The 18,280-nt window shown below is 35.8% G+C and overlaps 2 protein-coding genes across 7 annotated transcripts in view; one reads left to right on the plus strand and one right to left on the minus strand.

Moving 5' to 3' along the window:
* The window catches only part of LOC111599992 (guanine nucleotide exchange factor DBS), a 45,572-nt gene extending 30,317 nt beyond the window's left edge, over window positions 1–15,255 (minus strand). The window contains exons 1-9 of one of the 6 annotated variants that reach the window (XM_023315888.2): window positions 15,007–15,255; window positions 7,623–8,166; window positions 7,480–7,570; window positions 7,185–7,418; window positions 6,968–7,117; window positions 6,797–6,909; window positions 5,194–5,314; window positions 4,825–5,133; window positions 4,553–4,762 (exon numbers count right to left, since the gene is read on the minus strand). In XM_023315888.2, coding sequence (XP_023171656.2) covers window positions 4,553–4,762; window positions 4,825–5,133; window positions 5,194–5,314; window positions 6,797–6,909; window positions 6,968–7,117; window positions 7,185–7,418; window positions 7,480–7,570; window positions 7,623–8,166; window positions 15,007–15,226 — 1,992 coding nt within the window. In that variant the 5' untranslated portion in view covers window positions 15,227–15,255. Of the gene's footprint in view, window positions 1–2,931; window positions 2,991–4,552; window positions 4,763–4,824; window positions 5,134–5,193; window positions 5,315–6,796; window positions 6,910–6,967; window positions 7,118–7,184; window positions 7,419–7,479; window positions 7,571–7,622; window positions 8,167–10,598; window positions 10,650–12,868; window positions 12,975–12,999; window positions 13,077–15,006 lie in introns of those variants that run through there. The other 5 variants (XM_023315887.2, XM_023315889.2, XM_023315890.2 and 2 more) reach the window with 5 other exon arrangements.
* Window positions 15,256–16,254: 999 nt separating this feature from the next.
* Window positions 16,255–18,025, plus strand: LOC111600099 (deubiquitinase DESI2). Its single transcript, XM_023316060.2, has 5 exons — window positions 16,255–16,454; window positions 16,732–16,895; window positions 16,958–17,266; window positions 17,346–17,434; window positions 17,506–18,025. Exons 2-5 carry the CDS (start codon window positions 16,764–16,766, stop codon window positions 17,585–17,587), a joined length of 612 nt encoding a protein of 203 aa, XP_023171828.1. The 5' UTR covers window positions 16,255–16,454; window positions 16,732–16,763; the 3' UTR covers window positions 17,588–18,025.
* The last annotated feature ends 255 nt before the right edge of the window (window positions 18,026–18,280 follow it).

Here is an 18,280-nt window from a genome sequence, read left to right on the forward strand (position 1 = left end):
CATTTGTGTTTTATATGATTATCATCTAAACACACACACACACACGCACCTACACACACTTCTCACCTACCTCTGCTCGATCCACAAATACTTATGGCATAATAAATATAGCCTGACAATGTGCCTTATAATGTAGGAGAATTTAGTGGTATTCTCACGTGATTTCTCCTTGGTAAACTGAAATGAGCACGAAAGCAAAGTGAAGTTCGCCCAGGTGAGTGAGGCGTTGCAGCAGGTGTTGCGGCACGGGCATTGAACAATTGAATTTGGGCCAAAACAAAAGTGCAGCAGTTTCGCAGCCTAATGCTCGCTCACACAGTGAAAGAGAGCATATTTGTGGTATTTTGAAGAGATATAAATATATATATAGCTGATTCTGGCCTGATAGAGCGTAAAAGGTATTGGGCTATGCTCATAGAGGACTTTGTAGAAAGCAGTAGAAGCAATCAGCAATATCTCAAATAAAAAAAAAGCTATCTAAATACAGTCAAAGTTCAATCTATGCAATGGGTATTATCAAGTCTGAGGTTAAGCCAGAGTCTGTTAATAGCTTATATAAGCTTATAGCGGCCAGAGGTTTGGCACTTGCTTAGGCACATGTTTATCAATTGCCAATTGGCAATCGGCGATTGCGTAATTGAAATGCACCTGGAGGACAAGAGGCATTTGGCGATGTCATGACCTTTTGACATTTTACATAATGGACGCGGACAGCGGTTCAATTGCCGCTTTCACTTTTGCTTCCGACGCGTCTGGGAGTCTGTGTTGTTGTTGCTGCTGTTGTTGTCTTATTGTCAACTAGAGTTTGGCGCATCTTCAACATGCATCTTGGGTTTCCATTTACCAGTTATGTTGCCTACTGCGAAAGTCCATTCAAGCTGCACAGTTGATAAAATGATACAATGCAGCTGCTGCTGCTGCTGCTGCTGCCAATGCTCTAACCAAAGTTATTTTGTAATGTACTAAAATGTTATTTATGTGGCTTGTGCAAGCATAAATTGTGGCTGGACATGAAGATTTCAGGGTTGTCGCGCTCAAAGCTTCGTTGCATTTTCACAATTTACATAACTAAGACAACTTTAACAAGAAAAGTGCAAGTTGAGACAATATATATTTAATATTTATATATTTAGAAATATTTTATATTTCACCTAAAGTCAATTAAATATTTTAAAAATATTTACAAAAATTTAGTAACACTTTCCAGTCATTTTAAATGCTCTTTGACAACTCTAAAAAATTGAATATTTTTTATTTTTGTTGCCTGCTCGCTCGACCAGTTGCGACATCGACTACCATTGACCTTTGCAGGAGTCGGCGCCCACGCTCTTAGCGTCAGTGAACGAACTCCATTAGCGCCTTGATGCACGAATATCTGCGCTGAGGCAGAGTCAAATTGAAATTTTGATGATGGCCAGCAAACGACGTCGGCTGTCAACTAAATTCAGCGTTCGTGATTAGTTTGGGAATCTGCCTGATTGGAGTAGCGCATCGTATGCTCAAAATGCAAACAATTACACATTCAAATAAACAATTAACTATATGAAAGACGCAGTAATTGATAGTAGCCTTCAACAACGTAACTTAGGCCTCATGTACTCGACTCAAATATTAAATTGTCTTAGCCAAAGGTCATATATCTTCAATTTTCTAAATAATAGCAATTTGAAATTAAAATTCCTTAGCATTTTCATTATTTAGACGTTATTATAAATAATAAAAGCATTTAGCAGAGCTCTGTAAATAAGTCATGTAAATGGATTTGAAATATTTAGCAGAGTTCTGTTAATGAGTTATGTTAATTTATTTTGCAGTCTGCATGAATAACATGTTGCCCAAGAACAGATCACGCTGATAATTACAATTTTGCTTATACTTACTACACTTATACTAAGATGAACTTATACTACTTATACGTAAGCATTTCAATCGATAAAAGAAAATTGGAATTTCTGTGATGCAACTTCGATAGAACTTGTGTTAGCACATCGCACATGATTTAATAGTTAACGTTTATATATGGTTTAGACAGTAGTTTTGGTCTGATGGCCAACTAGAATGCAATCGCAAGGATATCCAGTTGGCCAACTGGTCAAACGTGACTTGGCCGAGACTGGAATGAAAGCGGTCCAGCGCAGAACTCTGAACTGTGCCAAAGTCATTAAACAGATACAAATGCGCAAAACGTAAATGCCATAAGAATATTCCCGCGGCATCGGCCGAAACGGGTCTTGCTGACCCATTTCGTGCATGTGCCGCGACATCTTTTTACTGATTGCTTTAAATGAATAAATGCCTAACCAAAAATACCAACTGGACTCTTGCGTGAACCCATAGAAATGGGTCACTATGTTACTTTGGGTCTGGAGCGCATGAAAAGGCATCAATTATAAATCTGCGTTGATATTTGCGTGCTACAGCTAGACAGTATAAGACCAAATCACATGAAGTGTAAAAGTATAAGAGCGGATTTACTCTTGTGCATGCATGCTTATCATGTTCTTTAATATTACGCCTTCAACCACATGAAATGTACAAGTTTAAGAGTGGCTTATCACATGTGCATGCATGCTGAATAAGCTCCTTAATGCCTATTAGTAGTTGTGTATAAGATCAAATAGCTTAACATGTAATAGTATAAGAGTGGCTTTGCAAATGTGCATGCATGCCTAACATAACATATTCTTTAATGTTACGATTCTTGCCATCGAGCATGTTCGATGCTAAGTTGAATGTTGCATCGTCATCTTGTATGATGGAAATATTCGCACAAGTTTGACAGACTAGCTTAATTGGGATAGCTTTGTAATATATTATTAATGGAAATATTTTATATAGAGAATTTGGCCAAGACAAAATATTAAGCTTTTCCGGTAACTCACAGACTTCCTAGTTATAAGACTTCTTAACTTGACTTGAAGAAATACTCACACCAAACCCAAAAGATGACATTAAAATATAGATTTAAATTGTAACATTCTAAAATACTTTTCATTTATGAAATCAGTCTCAGTTCTCATGGCGATGCATACAATTCTATATGCCGCAACGCCTACTTGGAAATTGTTTATGCTTTATGTTTGCGTCCACAATTGCCCTCGGCACTTGCCTCAGCTGGCGACAGAAACCGGTTGATTGATACCATTTGTAGCATTAAATGCACATTATGTTGGTTGCAACACCGAAGAATGCCCCATTCCAATGGCAAGCGCTGTTATCTAACTGTACAACGCACACTCAACCAACTCAACTCAGCCAACTGCAGAAGCAACTGCCAACAGTCGAAGACAGCAGAACCTGTCTCTGAATTATATCACAATCGCAATCACAATGTGAACACCGCGAGCTGTGCTCCCTCTATGGGCGTACGAGTTGCTCTGCTAATAGGTATAAAATTATTAAATCAACGTAAGAGATCTGATTTATATGGCAAATCTATTACAGCATGATCCGACGACTATTTTTAATATAAAGAAAAAACTTAAAATATTGTGACACATTCGATTGCTAACCAGATGTTAATGAATATTTAAATCAATAAATGAATATGCAAACAAATCAAATTTTGCTAAAAGGGAAAATTTGCTTTGTTTATCATTAACTGATTCCAAAGACGTGCTAAATATTTTGGTTATATCCATTTAGCTTAAGTTTGTTGATTCAATTAAAATTGTAATTTTTTGTATTTTATTTAAAATAAAAAAGTCATTAAATTAAAATTAAATAAACAATAAATAGTTATATTTTTATTTATTTAAATTTAAAGGCAATTTTTATTTTATAATTTAAATTGAAAGAATTTGACTAAGAGCAAAAAGGATTTCTAAGAAATGTCTTGACGAAAAGCAGCTGAGATAAACAGCCAATGGCCTAGGCTTATATAAAGACTGCATGTGCATAAACTTGTGGTTTAAACAAATTACTTTTTCATTTAAATTATATACATAATATAGAAGAACAAATGTTCTACAGTTGACGTGTGCTATGGGCTTGTGCTCAGTGGAATACTTATTATTTGTATTCAAGATACTAAGACTTGCGATGTCTGTCTAACCAATCTCGTAGATGAAGAAACAGATAAAGAGGAAGACAAGGAAGTAGAGACAGTAGTAGATTTTATGAGGAGCATCGCTGGTATTCTAAATATGAAGTGTAGACTTTTTACATCAATAGAGACATGTCTTATATTCAAAGATGAACAAACACACCAGACGCTAAACCAAAAATAAATCTGATCAGCTTCAACTGTTTTAATATCACAGTAAAAATAATGCAGTAATATTTCTCAAAGATCAAAGCTAAAAGTATAACAAACTATATATAAGGGGCATATGAACATCTCCTTAGGTAACTGCCAACTCAACTCAGTCCACAACTACATCCAAGTAGTTCTCACAATATCTCATACAGAAACCTTATTCTCTATACAATATAAAATATATATAAATACATAATTATATTCATATATTCATATACTCATATTCATATTCATTATTTATAATTAAACACATTTAACAATCCCTTTTCATCAGAGTTCTTTCTATGCACTCACCTGAGATACGAGTGCTTTGGTCTCCGGTGTCGTGCTATCCAGAAAGATTTTCTTGAATTCACTTGGACTAGATAATTTGAAATCTGAAGCGGATGCTATGAAAGCCTGGATTTCGTGCAGGCTCTGCTCGGCTAGATCGGCCGACACGGAACACTTCTCGATGCGCTGTGAGGCCAAGAGCTCCACACCATTGGCACACCATTGATTAGCCTGCGTGAAAGGTGAGTCACAGCTAATTAAACATTCAAATACATTGACCCGAGCCTGGCTACCTTTTCAACTCTCTCCATAAGCTCGCTGTTCTTGGCCAGAATTTCAAGCCGCTTAGTCAGACGCATGTTGATTATGTCGCAGACGCGCTGCAGCTCATCGCACTTGGGCTGCACAATCTCCCAGGGGTAGACGCCACGAGAGCCAATCAGCTGCTGTCCAGCTTGAATAGCCTCTTCAGCTCGCTCGACGTCCGCTTTAATTAGCTTGCAGAACTGTTCCGTCTCCTGAACGAGCGTCGCAACGCGTTCCACGCTCTCGCCAATCTCCGTCATGTCCGCCACCGTCTTGAGATGCCCATCGAAGATATTCTGCAAGATCGATAATTGGATTAGCCTACAAAGCTCAAAGTTGATTTGATCACAACTCACTTGCAGCTCCCGGAAGTCCTGCTCGAACATGCGCAGAAGCAGGCATTGCTCCAGACGGTTGCGATGCGTCCGCCAGAACTCGTCGAAGCGACGCTCAGTTTCCTCCAGCTGGATCAGCAGTCTACGATAATCGCGACAATCATCATAATGTTGGGGTTGTTTAAACTTATATTGTTGGTGGTAAATAATTTGCTGACGATGCTTTGGCTGCCCTGCACTGGATCTGCACATCGATATTTTTATTTTGGTCGATTTCATTTATGCACATTCATTTTCATTCATTTGAGTCAATGTTTTTATTGGTTTTGGAATAGTTAATGGAAAAATTGAGCGCGCGCAACAGGGGAGAAGACAAAAGACAAAAGACGGCAACAACTTAATGAGTGTGATGAGCGACATTCCAATGAAAGAAATTGCAGCGTGTTTTATGTTTCTTTAGTTATTTTTTTTTTTTTTGTTAAATTTAGCTTTTATCGTGTGCATAGTGAACAAAATTGTGAACTGTGAACTGTGAGCTTCGAGTGGACCAATGCGAGATCAATTGAGGTGTTTGTGTGGCATGTATTTGTGGTAGCTGTGACTTGGTTCAACTAACTTCATAAAGGCTCAACGGCTCCACTTTACAAAACACTAACAGACATTGACGTTAAACGAGAAACATATAGACATGCATTATATATTGGGTTCTTTAAACATTAAGCGAAACTTTAGACTGACTTTTCATGCAAAACTAAGGGAAACGAGAATTTTGTTACTATTTAACTGCTTTTTGAGTTTTTATAACTAAGTAGTTTATTAGTATAGCCTATAACTATAACTATTATCTATATTAAATATCTGTTCTATCAAAAAATCAAAAAAAAAACTATACAAAGAAAACTGTGTTAAAATTTGAAAATATTAAAATTAATTATTATTATATAAGTAGTTCCTATTAGCTATTATATAAGTTAAAGTCTTGAGCAAATTGAAATATTTAAGATCTGAAGTTGAATTAATAAAAGTTAAGAGTCTGTTAAATTTTTAAAAGTCTGAATCGGAATCTAGAAAAGTCTGAACTCTGACTCGCTTACAGAAGCTTGAATTAAGCAATTATCTTTATTATATACTAAAAATATTAAATAATCTATATTTCCATATTAACTTGTTGAGAAACTACAATACATTTAAATAAAATCAATTTCTGCATAAAACAAATGTGGTTTGATAAAAAACATTTTAGGTGTATTATGAATGACAGAAATATGTATGAGAGACATATACGTATATAAATAAATATATATATATATATATAAATATATATATATATATATGCGGACATAAGTTAAATGAAACCAATGTGTATAAACAGAGACTGTCTTTAAAAGTATTGTTCTTAAAAATAAATGTTAATACAAAAACCAGTGCAGAGCTATAAAAACCAAATACAAATAGATATTTAAGTTAGTAAAAACTTGAAAACGTCAAAGCGTTAGTTAAAGTTTAAAGATTTATAAATTGAGAATTAGGGACACAGTTAAAAAGTTTCGAGCAAATTACTCCAGAGTATACTCTATATAGCAGCGCAATTCAAGAACACCAACTCTACATGGTCGCTAAATACCTTTCAATGGCGCTGACATTGCCGGTGCGCTCCGAGAACTCCTTGAGCTCCTCGTTGGATTTGATTTTGTCCAGCAGCGTCTCCCCATGCTTGGCAGCAGCCAGTATTTCATCCTAAAAGAAATATTTCGATTAGTTGTGCAGTCCATGGGCAGTAGCTTGGAAAGGAAACCTTTAGACGCGCATAGTCAACGCCCTGATCCTCCAGTAACTTCCTAGTTGCCTCCACGGAATTGGGAAACTCTGTGTCATGTATGGCTTGTATAAAGACATCCAACTCGGCAGAAACTTGATGTGTTAGACTCGAGAACTTCTCCAGTGACTGAAATGTAAAATACAAAATATTTTAATCAATTTATAAGTTGCCTTTTCGCTTGGTGAATACTCACAATCCTCTGCTGTATCCACTCGTGATGTGAATAGATTAAGGTGCCACCCATGTCGGGTGTCAACTGACTTGTGTCGACAAATTCATGTAGATCGCTTAGAGCCGAGCACACGATGAGCCGAAAGCGATATTCGTCCTTGGAGGAAAATTTCGAGCTCACCTCGGATATGGCCTTCTGAAAGAGTCCAGATGGACGCAGCACATAGACCACATGTATAATACCCGGGAAATAGATCTGAAAATATATGATTTTATTATTAATTATGCAATAAAACTTTTGACTTCATTTCTCGTACCGATATGCGCTGCAATGCTGTCTTCACCGAGGTCCAGCGATCCTTGCGTCGATCAATAATCAAATGGAACCCGAGATCAGCATCCTGGAGGCTGGAAATGGGACTTCAGTAAATGAATCTATTCGAAATTCTGCTCCACTTACGATGGTACTGAGCTAAGGTACAAAATGAGCTTCTGATAGTCGGCTTCTTCGATGGAATTGAAATTGTTGTTGTCCGGAAAGATGATGAGGGGACAGCCCTCTTGCGAGCGCCCCCCTGTGATGACCGCATGCTGGGGATGCAGCAGATCTGCCACATCTGCTATGTTGAGCACACCCTCGCCACTCATGGCGGCAGCCGCTTGAGCAGGACTAATGTGTTCCAGCAGCGAGTTGATCTGTTCGGCGGGCTTTTGCGAACTGATTGCCTCAGCGGCATAGGCTATGCCCTGTGAATTGACGGAGCTCGTCGAGTTGCTGCTGATCGTCGACGTTGTATGCTGCAGCAGTCCTGAGCTGCGGTTCGTGTGCGCCGGCGAGTTGCTGAGCGATTGAAATATCGCCGTCTGTATGGAAGCGCCACTGCTGACCGATATCTGAGAGTCGATCATATGCTGGCTGATCAACTGCTGTTGCCGCTGCTGGGTTTGCGATGCGCTCATCACAATTGCCTGCGATTCGGCCAGTGCGCTCTCCACATCATTATCTATTTGAATCGGAAACATAAAATGTTTGTAAAATATTAATAATATTCATAAATCATTATAGTGAAATGACAGCTAAAAGAGCTAAAACTGCATCAGAGGGGCTCTGAATGACATCAAGTAAATCAATTATAAGCCCTTTTCTATGCCAGCAAATACCTCAACAAGTTACACTGTCCAACACAGTATTAGAAGTCAAATATTAGACTAAACTTTGCCGAAGTTTAGTGAGAAACTTAAGGAATCCGACACAAACTGATGAATGGCCAGGTTTTCCGTAAACTCCCAGCAGAACTAAATATTTTTAAATAGAATTTTAGTATTTAGAACAATAATTCAGATTTGCTGAATGTCTAAAGATTCCAAATGGATTTCTTTTTAATTTAAAAAATCAAATAAATGTAACCTAAATGGGCCAAAAATACATCTTTGAGTTGATTTGCCTGACTTGGAGCAACTCAGCTAATGAGTTCAACGGGTGAATTTGAGGAATTTGCTATGTGTATACTCTTCAGAGGATTCTGTTGGCAATAGCTAAAACTTGTTATCGATTAAAATCGATTTTAATAAATTTTAGAAAATATAAAGGTTTCTATCTTATGCCTGATGAGATCATCATGGCAGGACAGACGAGGCCCAATCAACTTCTGTTGTCAATAGTATATATACTTTATGGACACAGCTAGGCCTTCTTCTGCCATTTACACCTCTTTTAATATAAACATTAAACACGGAACTCCCATACTATAATCGCGATTAGCCGCAAAATAAATTCTGTAATATTCTAATGTTTCCCAATCGAAACTCTGTAAACACACAGCAATTTTCATTCATTTCATATTACAACAAAAATCTGTATACATTGTGCATTGCATATAGCAATACTATAACTTATAGTAAGTGCCAGATATATATGTCTGTCTGTGTGTTTACAATATATATATATAGATTTGTGCATCGTTGGCGCGAAGAGGTTATGGATGCGGCGTTTCTTTTTTAGCTTTGACCCATTTTCAGCTCATGATCGAAACACTTGCCTCTCGAATCTTTCAATTTTCAGCTCTTCCGCATATTTTAATGTTTGTTTTCTTCGTTTCTTTTATATTATTTTGAGTGCGTGCTTTGCCGCATTGATAAATATCGTGCGGGACTCGTGATAATGAGCTTATGAGCAGGTGGAAATGAGTTATTAAATTTGTATTTATATTTGAAAAATTGCTTTAATATTATCGAAACTACGTAGAAGACGAACCCTGGCTTATGCGTTCATCAATAAATGGAATTTATAATTCGAATATTTACTGACTTGTGGCATTAGACTGTGAGCATATCTCTCAGCTCAGATTCATAAATATCTGCAGCTAATGGAAATTCATATTAAATTTAAATTCATAGAGAAAATTTCACTTTTATGCACTTCAACAGAACATCATAATTAAAAGCCCACTTTTTGTAGTAAGAACTTTGCTGCACTCTTAAACGCCATGAAAATCGTATACCAATGGGACAAAAAACATATAATTTATTCAAGAATGCATTTCAAACGACCTTGCGTGTGAACTTGCAACGTATCGCAGCTTGACTGTGCGTGTGTGTATATATTATAGCACTTGGACTTGCATAAATATACTGTGTGTATATGTATATATATGCAGAGTGGAGTGCGGAGTAACTCCTATTGAGTAGGACAATCTGACCTAAGCTTCGAAGGAAGGCTTGAATATGATTATGATTCTTAAAGGAGTTCATCTGACAAAGTTAATTGCCAAATAAACTTCGTTAGAAATCGAAAACTTTATATAAAAATTCAACAGTTTGACCTTATCTATAAGTGACCTTATATACACTTTGGTTACTTTTCATCTTTAGGGCCCAGGCCCAGTCCTAACATTAAGTGACTTCAGCTTCACAACTCGAGGCAATATCGTAATGCTCGATATAAGTTACAACGTCCCCAAGGTCAAGCCCCTGAGAGAGTTCAAAGCCCTGGCTAAGCTTAATGCTTTTACCGCTTGAACCATGAGAGCTACAGTTGTTTGCAAAGAAGATGTACGAGAGTGATCTGAAAAGTGTTTGAGAGGCATCGAAAAATATAGACGAAAACAATTTTCATTATCAGTTTTCTATTAAATAAATAAATAATATTAATTATTGTTTCTATATTTTTTCTCGCTAAGTTAAGTTTGCAAAGTTTTCAAACTACTCTCGTAGTTCTTTGGCAGCTAAACACGCCTCCTGTAGCTTTATGTTCACTCGCTCCCACAACTAATATACTCTATTCACAACTTGAACGAGCATGAATGAGTCTGGTTCATCAGCTGTTTACACACTCATATTTGACAGTTATTTGCCAGTTATTAAACTATATTTCAGTCCATTAAGAACGAGACAACATGTGATTCACAATAGTTACGCATCCGCTTCATAAACACACCGTAATCTGCTAAGGTTTGCAGGTTGCCCATTGTAGCGCTTGGCGAGCGGATAGTTGGGCATACGTTTCGTATAGTGCAAACAGTGATTAGGGCAATCAGTCAGTGTAAGTACTCCACATGCGGTTCTTTCTGGCTGTTCGCCATTTGGGAATTGCACAACACAGCTGAGTCTGTGGAAATGACGAACAAATGTCAGCTTTGAGCCTCAAGCACAGATGTTTCACACGGCAACGCGAACGGAGGCAGTCAAGAGTCACACATATCACAATTCCACAATGAAAAGAAAATAGAATTATAGTAACTGAAACGTAGCGTATGCTATGAGATGGTATTGCCACTGCGCTATTCAATGAGACTCTGGTAGAGGAACGGCAGCATTGTGTTGGCCTCGTCATCAGCTGCTGCCAAGCGGAGAGACAGAGTGTGCGACTGAGAGATAGCGATAGCTGGAGAGGGAGAGAGCGAGAGAGAGCGAAGTTTGCGTAAGAGAATAAAACAAGATGAGTGCAGAGAAAAGCCGAAGGTGATTGCTCGATAGCCAGAATTGAAAATTTGAGAAGAGCATCAATGCTCACTTTGCCGGTCGTTTCTCCTCTGCTGATCCGATCTCAGCTGCATTTCGAGTGCTGCTGGCTGCAACACATCGTTTGGCATCTAATTGGAGCAGCGCGAAAACGAGTCAGTTCATTGTAATACTCAACAACATCGCACACGCACACGCACACTTACACACACACACATACAGATACAGATACGAAGAGTATCTGAAAAGTTCTATGCGTGCTTCTCTCTGCCGCAGTCGTCGTCTGTAAAGCGTATAACATCTGCCTGCAATGCCATAGATGATAAGGTTTTAATGGCATACACAGAGTATTTAGTTCCGCAGCGATAAGACTAGACTCTGTGTACTTCCCGATTATAACAGTTCTGATATTAATATTTCGTATAGACTGTTATATCATCAAACTAGTTTCAGCTGGCATTTTCATTGTTAGCATCCATAGACATGCCTCATGCGCTTGGGTGAAAACCTTTCTAATAGTGTTTAAGCAATTATTTCAAGTTAAAATTTCCCGTCGTTTCACTTAGTTGAACTTTTACTTTTACCGCCATATGATTCGTCAATACTCGACTCGCATTAGCAAATTTTTTTATCTTTGCCGATTTTTCCGTGCAATTTTCTCTGATTTTATTTTTGGCATATATATATATATATATTTATATATATATTTACGTTAAGACGAAGACGCAATTAGATTTAAAGTTGTCTATTTATTTATAAATTTATAAAAGAACCAACACACAGGAGCCTCGCGCATTCACAATAACAAATATTCTTTTAAGCTTTTACTATTATTATTTCACATTGATCAGAAATATACTTTGCTCTATATTTTCCCTACTTTTTAAAATCATTTAACTTAATTTAATAATAATTTAAATAATGATTAATATATATACTTTGCTAGTCGTTTACTTATATTGAAAATATCAATATTTAGTTACGCCCCAAAAATTTCAGACAATTCATGTCTTTATTTAATTGCCATTAAAGGAAAGCCTGTGATATAAGCTTTTATTAAGTCAAGCTGCTTTGTAGCTTTTGCCTAAACAAAGTTCATAATACTAGGGAACAGCACTTTACTCTTTACTCTCGATGTTGTCTATCGTCTATGTACGTATTTTGATAGACAATCGCATTAACAGATCACCCTGTTGACCTATCTAAACATACTATATAACGAGTACTTGTACAATAACAGTTAAAATAATGATTTAGAACACACACTACCTTTATATAGTATACACATTGTGTACGGATTACGATAATTATAAAGCTGTATATTGAGAAAATGTCAATTGAGTATTGGTAAAATGACAATAAATGAATTAGTGACACATATATGGGTATAAACGTCATCGCATTTTGCAATATCTATATATATATATTTATATATATAATTAGTAATTGCACGACCCATTATGACTGTGTCTGCATTGAGCATTGATCCCCAATAGGTGATAGGTATAGGAAATACTACGTGCCGAAGACAAAAACCATTACAAATGATGAGTAAACTCTTTGTGGTTTATGTGAATATTAATAATAAGAAAACAATTTGCTGCTAGCTTATCAAATATTCAACTTTTATATACTGCCTTTTCGACAGTCTCTTGATAATTAGCATATCAGTTTGGCAATGAGGGCTGCTAGGCAGTTACAATGCCCCTATATACTTGATACTCTCTATATGGCAAGTGTACTTACATATGTGCACATAATAATATGCATGATTTGTATTTAAATGTCGTTTGTGCACTTTGATCAGATTTGGGAGGCTTATGCTGTGTATTTAAATGATCATGAAGATGTATAAGTTAAACTCTTAGAATATTTACGCATAATATCCATTGCAGAAACAATCACCGATTCACGAAACTGTCTACTGGATACATATACACATAAGATAAAAGTATTTACATATATATTTATACTTAAACACACATATTATAAATATTTATAGTTATATATTAAGCATTTGCACTGTTAGGTAACACACGCGCGAGACAAATCATTTAAAAACTGATGTTTACACACATATCTCGGCAGATAAAAAACATTATTTGTATATTTCAACCAGGCACCGGGTATATATTTTACGCAAAAGAAGAAGAGCTGAACTAATATAAATAACATAACAGTAAGACAGACATTAACATCAGCTGAGCTGTTATTTAACAGTGAGCAGTTAAAGTTTGATCAGTTGACTAAAGCAATGCAAATCAAAGTGCAAAACATTTTTTAAGCTAATTGAAAACTCTGAACTTGTACTTTTAAAACATTCAACTCTTTTATGTAAAGTATATTTGTACTAAAAACTTCGTGTTGAGTTTAAAATTTAACAGCGACTAACAAGTTCCAGTGTCATTTTTATATACAAAATTATCGATAACAAGATCAAGAACAGAGCAGAAATCAGCTGTTGAATGCGAAATTCAAACGGAACGAACTTTTCCGTATGTGTTAACTGTATTTAAAAATCACAAGTAAAGTTATAAACAATAAACTCAATTTGATCTAAATATTTCGAATGGAAATAAACATTAAGTTGTTTTGCAAAGGTCTGCAGTATTGATATGGCAAAAATATGCCCGACAATTTGAAATACGAAATAAACTAACAACTTTAAAAAACATTAACTTTATTTAGCTTTTTTTATTCAAAATTATAGGAAAGATCGATGAATATATAGTCAAAGTAATGTCGTACATGCGATATATTAAGCATAACCATTCATTTCATAGCTGTCACCAAGGTCACATTAACGTAAGCGTGGCTTTTAAATAAAGCAACAGGCAAAATCAGCAGAAAAGAAAATGAAAATGAAAAACAAATGAGAATCGTCAGAACTAGAGATTAGAAATAAGCGTCGCCTACCCTAAATAAAATTGAAACCCACTTGCAACGGTATACCAGATGCAAATGAGGGTAACACTTAGAGGCATTTAAGTACCTAGATGTACATACATACATACATACATACATACTTACATACATTCTACGTCCATATGTATGTATGTATTTCATAAGAGCGGCCATTTAAGTGCAGCTAAATGAGAGAAGAATAAGCAATATGCAGACGACGTGCAACCAAATCACTCTATGCACACTAAAAGATATTAAATTTCTTATACGAGCTAAGATATAATTAATATTTACATAATCAGTCTTGAATTCTTATTTGTAAGACTTACAGCAATTAAATATTAAGCAATTCCTACTATGTAATGATGGTTGTTGTTAGTTATGAGTAGTTAACAGATCTTAAAAAATGTTAAGATATTTAAGGCTTTGTTTATTATAAAATATATAAAAATTGAAATTATTGATAATATATATATAATAATATATAATTATTGATAATATATAAATATTGAATTTGAAACAACGCGTTTAAAGATATACATTCAATTTAAATATTGAATTTATCAAAATCATAATCCTTCACTAGCAAAGAAAATATTCAAAAGAATACGATGCGATTAGAACTTTCATTTCCTTTATTAAGAACTATTAAATTTGAGATAACTAAAAAATAACAAATATATCTTTTACCGACATTCAGCTTGACCAATTCGTTTACAGCCAATAAAACTTCGTTATCAGCTCAAGACATCTAAACAGTCTAATAGAATTTCTTAGGAATCAGAGGCGAGGCCATGACATTAAAGACGAACGAATTGCTAGTGCAGCGATTAATACGGAAAATCAATAAATTTGTATGGGTCGTTGGGTGGAGTGAGGGCAGTAGAAGTAGCCTTGAGTAAGCGAGAATAAATAATGATGACTCGAACTAGAACTAAATGCGCTGTGTCTGTCGCTGTGCAACATTTTGGAGAACCCACCCGACAGTTCCGATACATCTAGACAGCTGGATCTGCTTTTGGTGCGTTGCAGCAAGCGCTGCAGCGGCTGCTGCCTTTGAGGACTGCTGCTAGACGGTCCATTGTTGATATCCGAGCCGCTGCCCCACTCCGTGTCGATGGCCTTGGATGCACTCCGTTTAAAATGCTCCAGAAAATGATCAATTTGCTTCTCTATGGAACTGGACGGTGAATTTTCCATTTTCACTCTTACATTGCACCAAAAAATAATCACATTCACAATATTTTTTGTACAAAAGAATTTATCTTTAAGGTGTTTGATTGATGCACTTTAACAAAAATATTTTTTATCTCTTTTCATATTTAATAAACTTTAAAAGCTTCAATTTAATTCATAAATTATGTTGTATATGTTTAGGATTCCACACGTTTTCCTATTCTTTTCATTTTTTTTTATCTCTACACTAATATTTGCTGCACTTTTTTCCTTATTTGAAGGTCCTCTTGGATGACTCAACCTTAACCGTTCTTCCGCATCGCTCAACCAAGACTGAGAGCCACGGCATAGACCACAGCCAGAGCTTGGGCGAGGATGTGTGTGCTCAAACACTCTGACCATTGATTGTGTATGAGAGACCTGACGACTGGGAGAGCCGGCAATTTCTTTTTTCTTTTTCTATCCTCTCATTGACGCCAAAAGCTTCTACAGTTAGCACGTGTTGTTTGTTTGAATTCAAATTCGTTGACATGCGCAGAATCGTGAAGCACTTACAGGTTAATGCGTATATCCATCCAAATGTATACAGTTGTCTATATGTCTCCTATGTGACAACAGCTGTTCGTGCTCCTTCGAAAAGAGTTTGTTTATTTCAGATCCTAAAAATAGTTTACTTCCTCGGTAGTTATCTACTACACTCTATAATTCTAACATAGAATTTGTTCTAGCATATTTCAGCTGTGAAGCTCTATTTGATATTCATATGCAGAACAAGAATGAAATTTGAATATAAATACAATTTAAATACAATGCTTGAAGAACATAAACAATTTTTCAGCTACATATTCTGTTGATTACATATATTTCTAGTATAAATTAAATACTAATAATAATATTAATTAATTTATTATCTTAACTTTCTACAATTGAAATTGAGGTATTAAAATGGTTCTTAACATTAATTAAAAAGCCGCAATTAACCGATTTTTGAATGAAAATAAGCTCGATATTTTTCAAATCAAGCAATCGATTCACCAAGTTCGGTGGTTCGATAAGAAGTGGTTCAATGAACGGTACTAAACTGGGCCGACACAACTCTACACAATCAATCCATAAACAAAAAAATTTGTTGTCTAAATTTAAACCAGACGCAGAAGTAAATAAACATAATAAATGCAAAGTTCTTAACACTGGTCAATTACAAATTGTTAACTTCCACTGGATTATGGGATATTAGCGTCCTCTTATTCGTGTAAGTTGGTTGGTATGACACATTTATGATACAAAAATGTGCATGCGTGTGTGTGTGTGTGTATGCATGAGTATGGAGCTGATTCAGTATATATATCATGTATACATATGTATGCACTTGAACATATGTGCATAGAAAAGTGTACTTTTGTGCATATACATGTAAATATAAACAATCGTAAATGCGTACAACAGTAGGAATGCATCTAAGCTCAAGTCAAGTTGCAACACTAACTCTTTCCAAAATTATTGACTCACTTGGTAAATTTTTATTTTAGTGTAGAAAGAAAACCAACAACGCATTTAATCAATGTTCTCCAACGGGCTGCCGTGCAACCTGTCGTTTCCGAGCTGCCTAAGTGTACCAAAAGATGGTAATGAGGAGCTCTTGCCATCCAATATGGGCACAAGAGAACCAGTTATTCTTAACGTATATGACATGGTAAGGTGATGCGGTTTATGATTGCCCAATAAAGTTAATTAGTTTGTTTATCTTGTTGACAGTACTGGATTAATGAGTATACCACATCAATTGGTCTGGGCGTATTTCATTCCGGCGTAGAAGCATTTGGCACTGAATTTGCATACGGCGGCCATCCGTTTCCTTTTACTGGTGTTTTCGAAATAACACCTCGTGACCACGACGAACTGGGCGAACAGTTCCAGTTCCGACAGAGTATACAAATAGGCTGTACCGATTTTACATACGAGGAAGTGCGTCGACTTGTCGAGGAATTGGGAAACCAATTTCGTGGAGATCGTTATCATCTTATGAACAATAATTGTAATCACTTTTCGGGAAACTTGACACAGGTTAGGACGATAGTCGTGACCGGATTTAAGTCAATTGCCATTGTAATAATTTCTCTTTTGTTCGTCTCATTATCGCCAGATACTTTGCGGCCAAGAGATACCCAGCTGGGTGAACCGTCTAGCACATTTCAGCTCCTGTGTGCCATTTTTACAAAGATGCCTACCAAAGTGAGTAGTTGAGAGAGATTCTATTATATATAATTATATATAATTTGACATATGATCTTCGTCTATTTTAGAGAGTGGCTAACGCCGAATGCCTTGCAGCAAAGTATAACAACAATCCAAGAGCGCGAAGACTCGGACAATAGTCCCCTTTGAGACATTACCTGATCTAAAATATATTCGTAACTTGCAAAGTCCCAAGCGAGCATAACTCATCCCTGCTGTCTGAAGACCAACAATATTGTTAAGTTAAATTGAGAAGAGCCGGGTTATCGCAACTCATTTCATTAAAGCCAAGAAAGAAAGAACAATTTGCAAAATCATAAATAATGTTAATAGTTTTATATTAGGCTACATTAAAAGCGAATAAATTATTGGCTAACTTGTAACATGTAATTCGACTATTCAGAATTAAGATATTATTAAGTGGCCGATAAGTGTACGTAATCAGAAGACAGCAGCAGTACACATACTGCATCATTTATAGAATTTTGAATTAATGATTAAACATCGAGAAACCATTTTTAAGAAGTTGCTAAACAAAAAAACTAAAATATTAACAAGCAAAGCCAGCATATTATATGTAGTTAAATGATATCAAAGTTGTCATCATTAGTTAATTTGTATACATTTTATTTAAAAATTTATTTTTACAATGTCGAAAGCCGCATGTCTATCAAAACACCAAAACGATCTGTTATCAATAAATATGTACTTGACATTCTGATATTTACACATACATTAATACTATTATATTAAAAATTTTTTAAAGAAAATATATTTTAATTCAATAATAACTCTATACGTAGTTATTCATAGTTGTACGCCTAAGTGAAGATATAAAAAAAC

Source organism: Drosophila hydei, unplaced genomic scaffold (genome assembly GCF_003285905.1).
Source record: "Drosophila hydei strain 15085-1641.00,03,60 unplaced genomic scaffold, DhydRS2 tig00008130-arrow-arrow-pilon, whole genome shotgun sequence".
Taxonomy (NCBI): domain Eukaryota; kingdom Metazoa; phylum Arthropoda; class Insecta; order Diptera; family Drosophilidae; genus Drosophila; species Drosophila hydei.

Excerpts from the sequence above, each read along its gene's own strand:
- LOC111600099 (XM_023316060.2), top strand. The coding sequence starts at position 16,764 with ATGTTCTCCAACGGGCTGCCGTGCAACCTGTCGTTTCCGAGCTGCCTA. Across the intron at positions 16,896-16,957 it reads TTCTTAACGTATATGACATG|TACTGGATTAATGAGTATAC; the intron begins GTAAGGTGATGC and ends TCTTGTTGACAG. Across the intron at positions 17,267-17,345 it reads TTTCGGGAAACTTGACACAG|ATACTTTGCGGCCAAGAGAT; the intron begins GTTAGGACGATA and ends CATTATCGCCAG.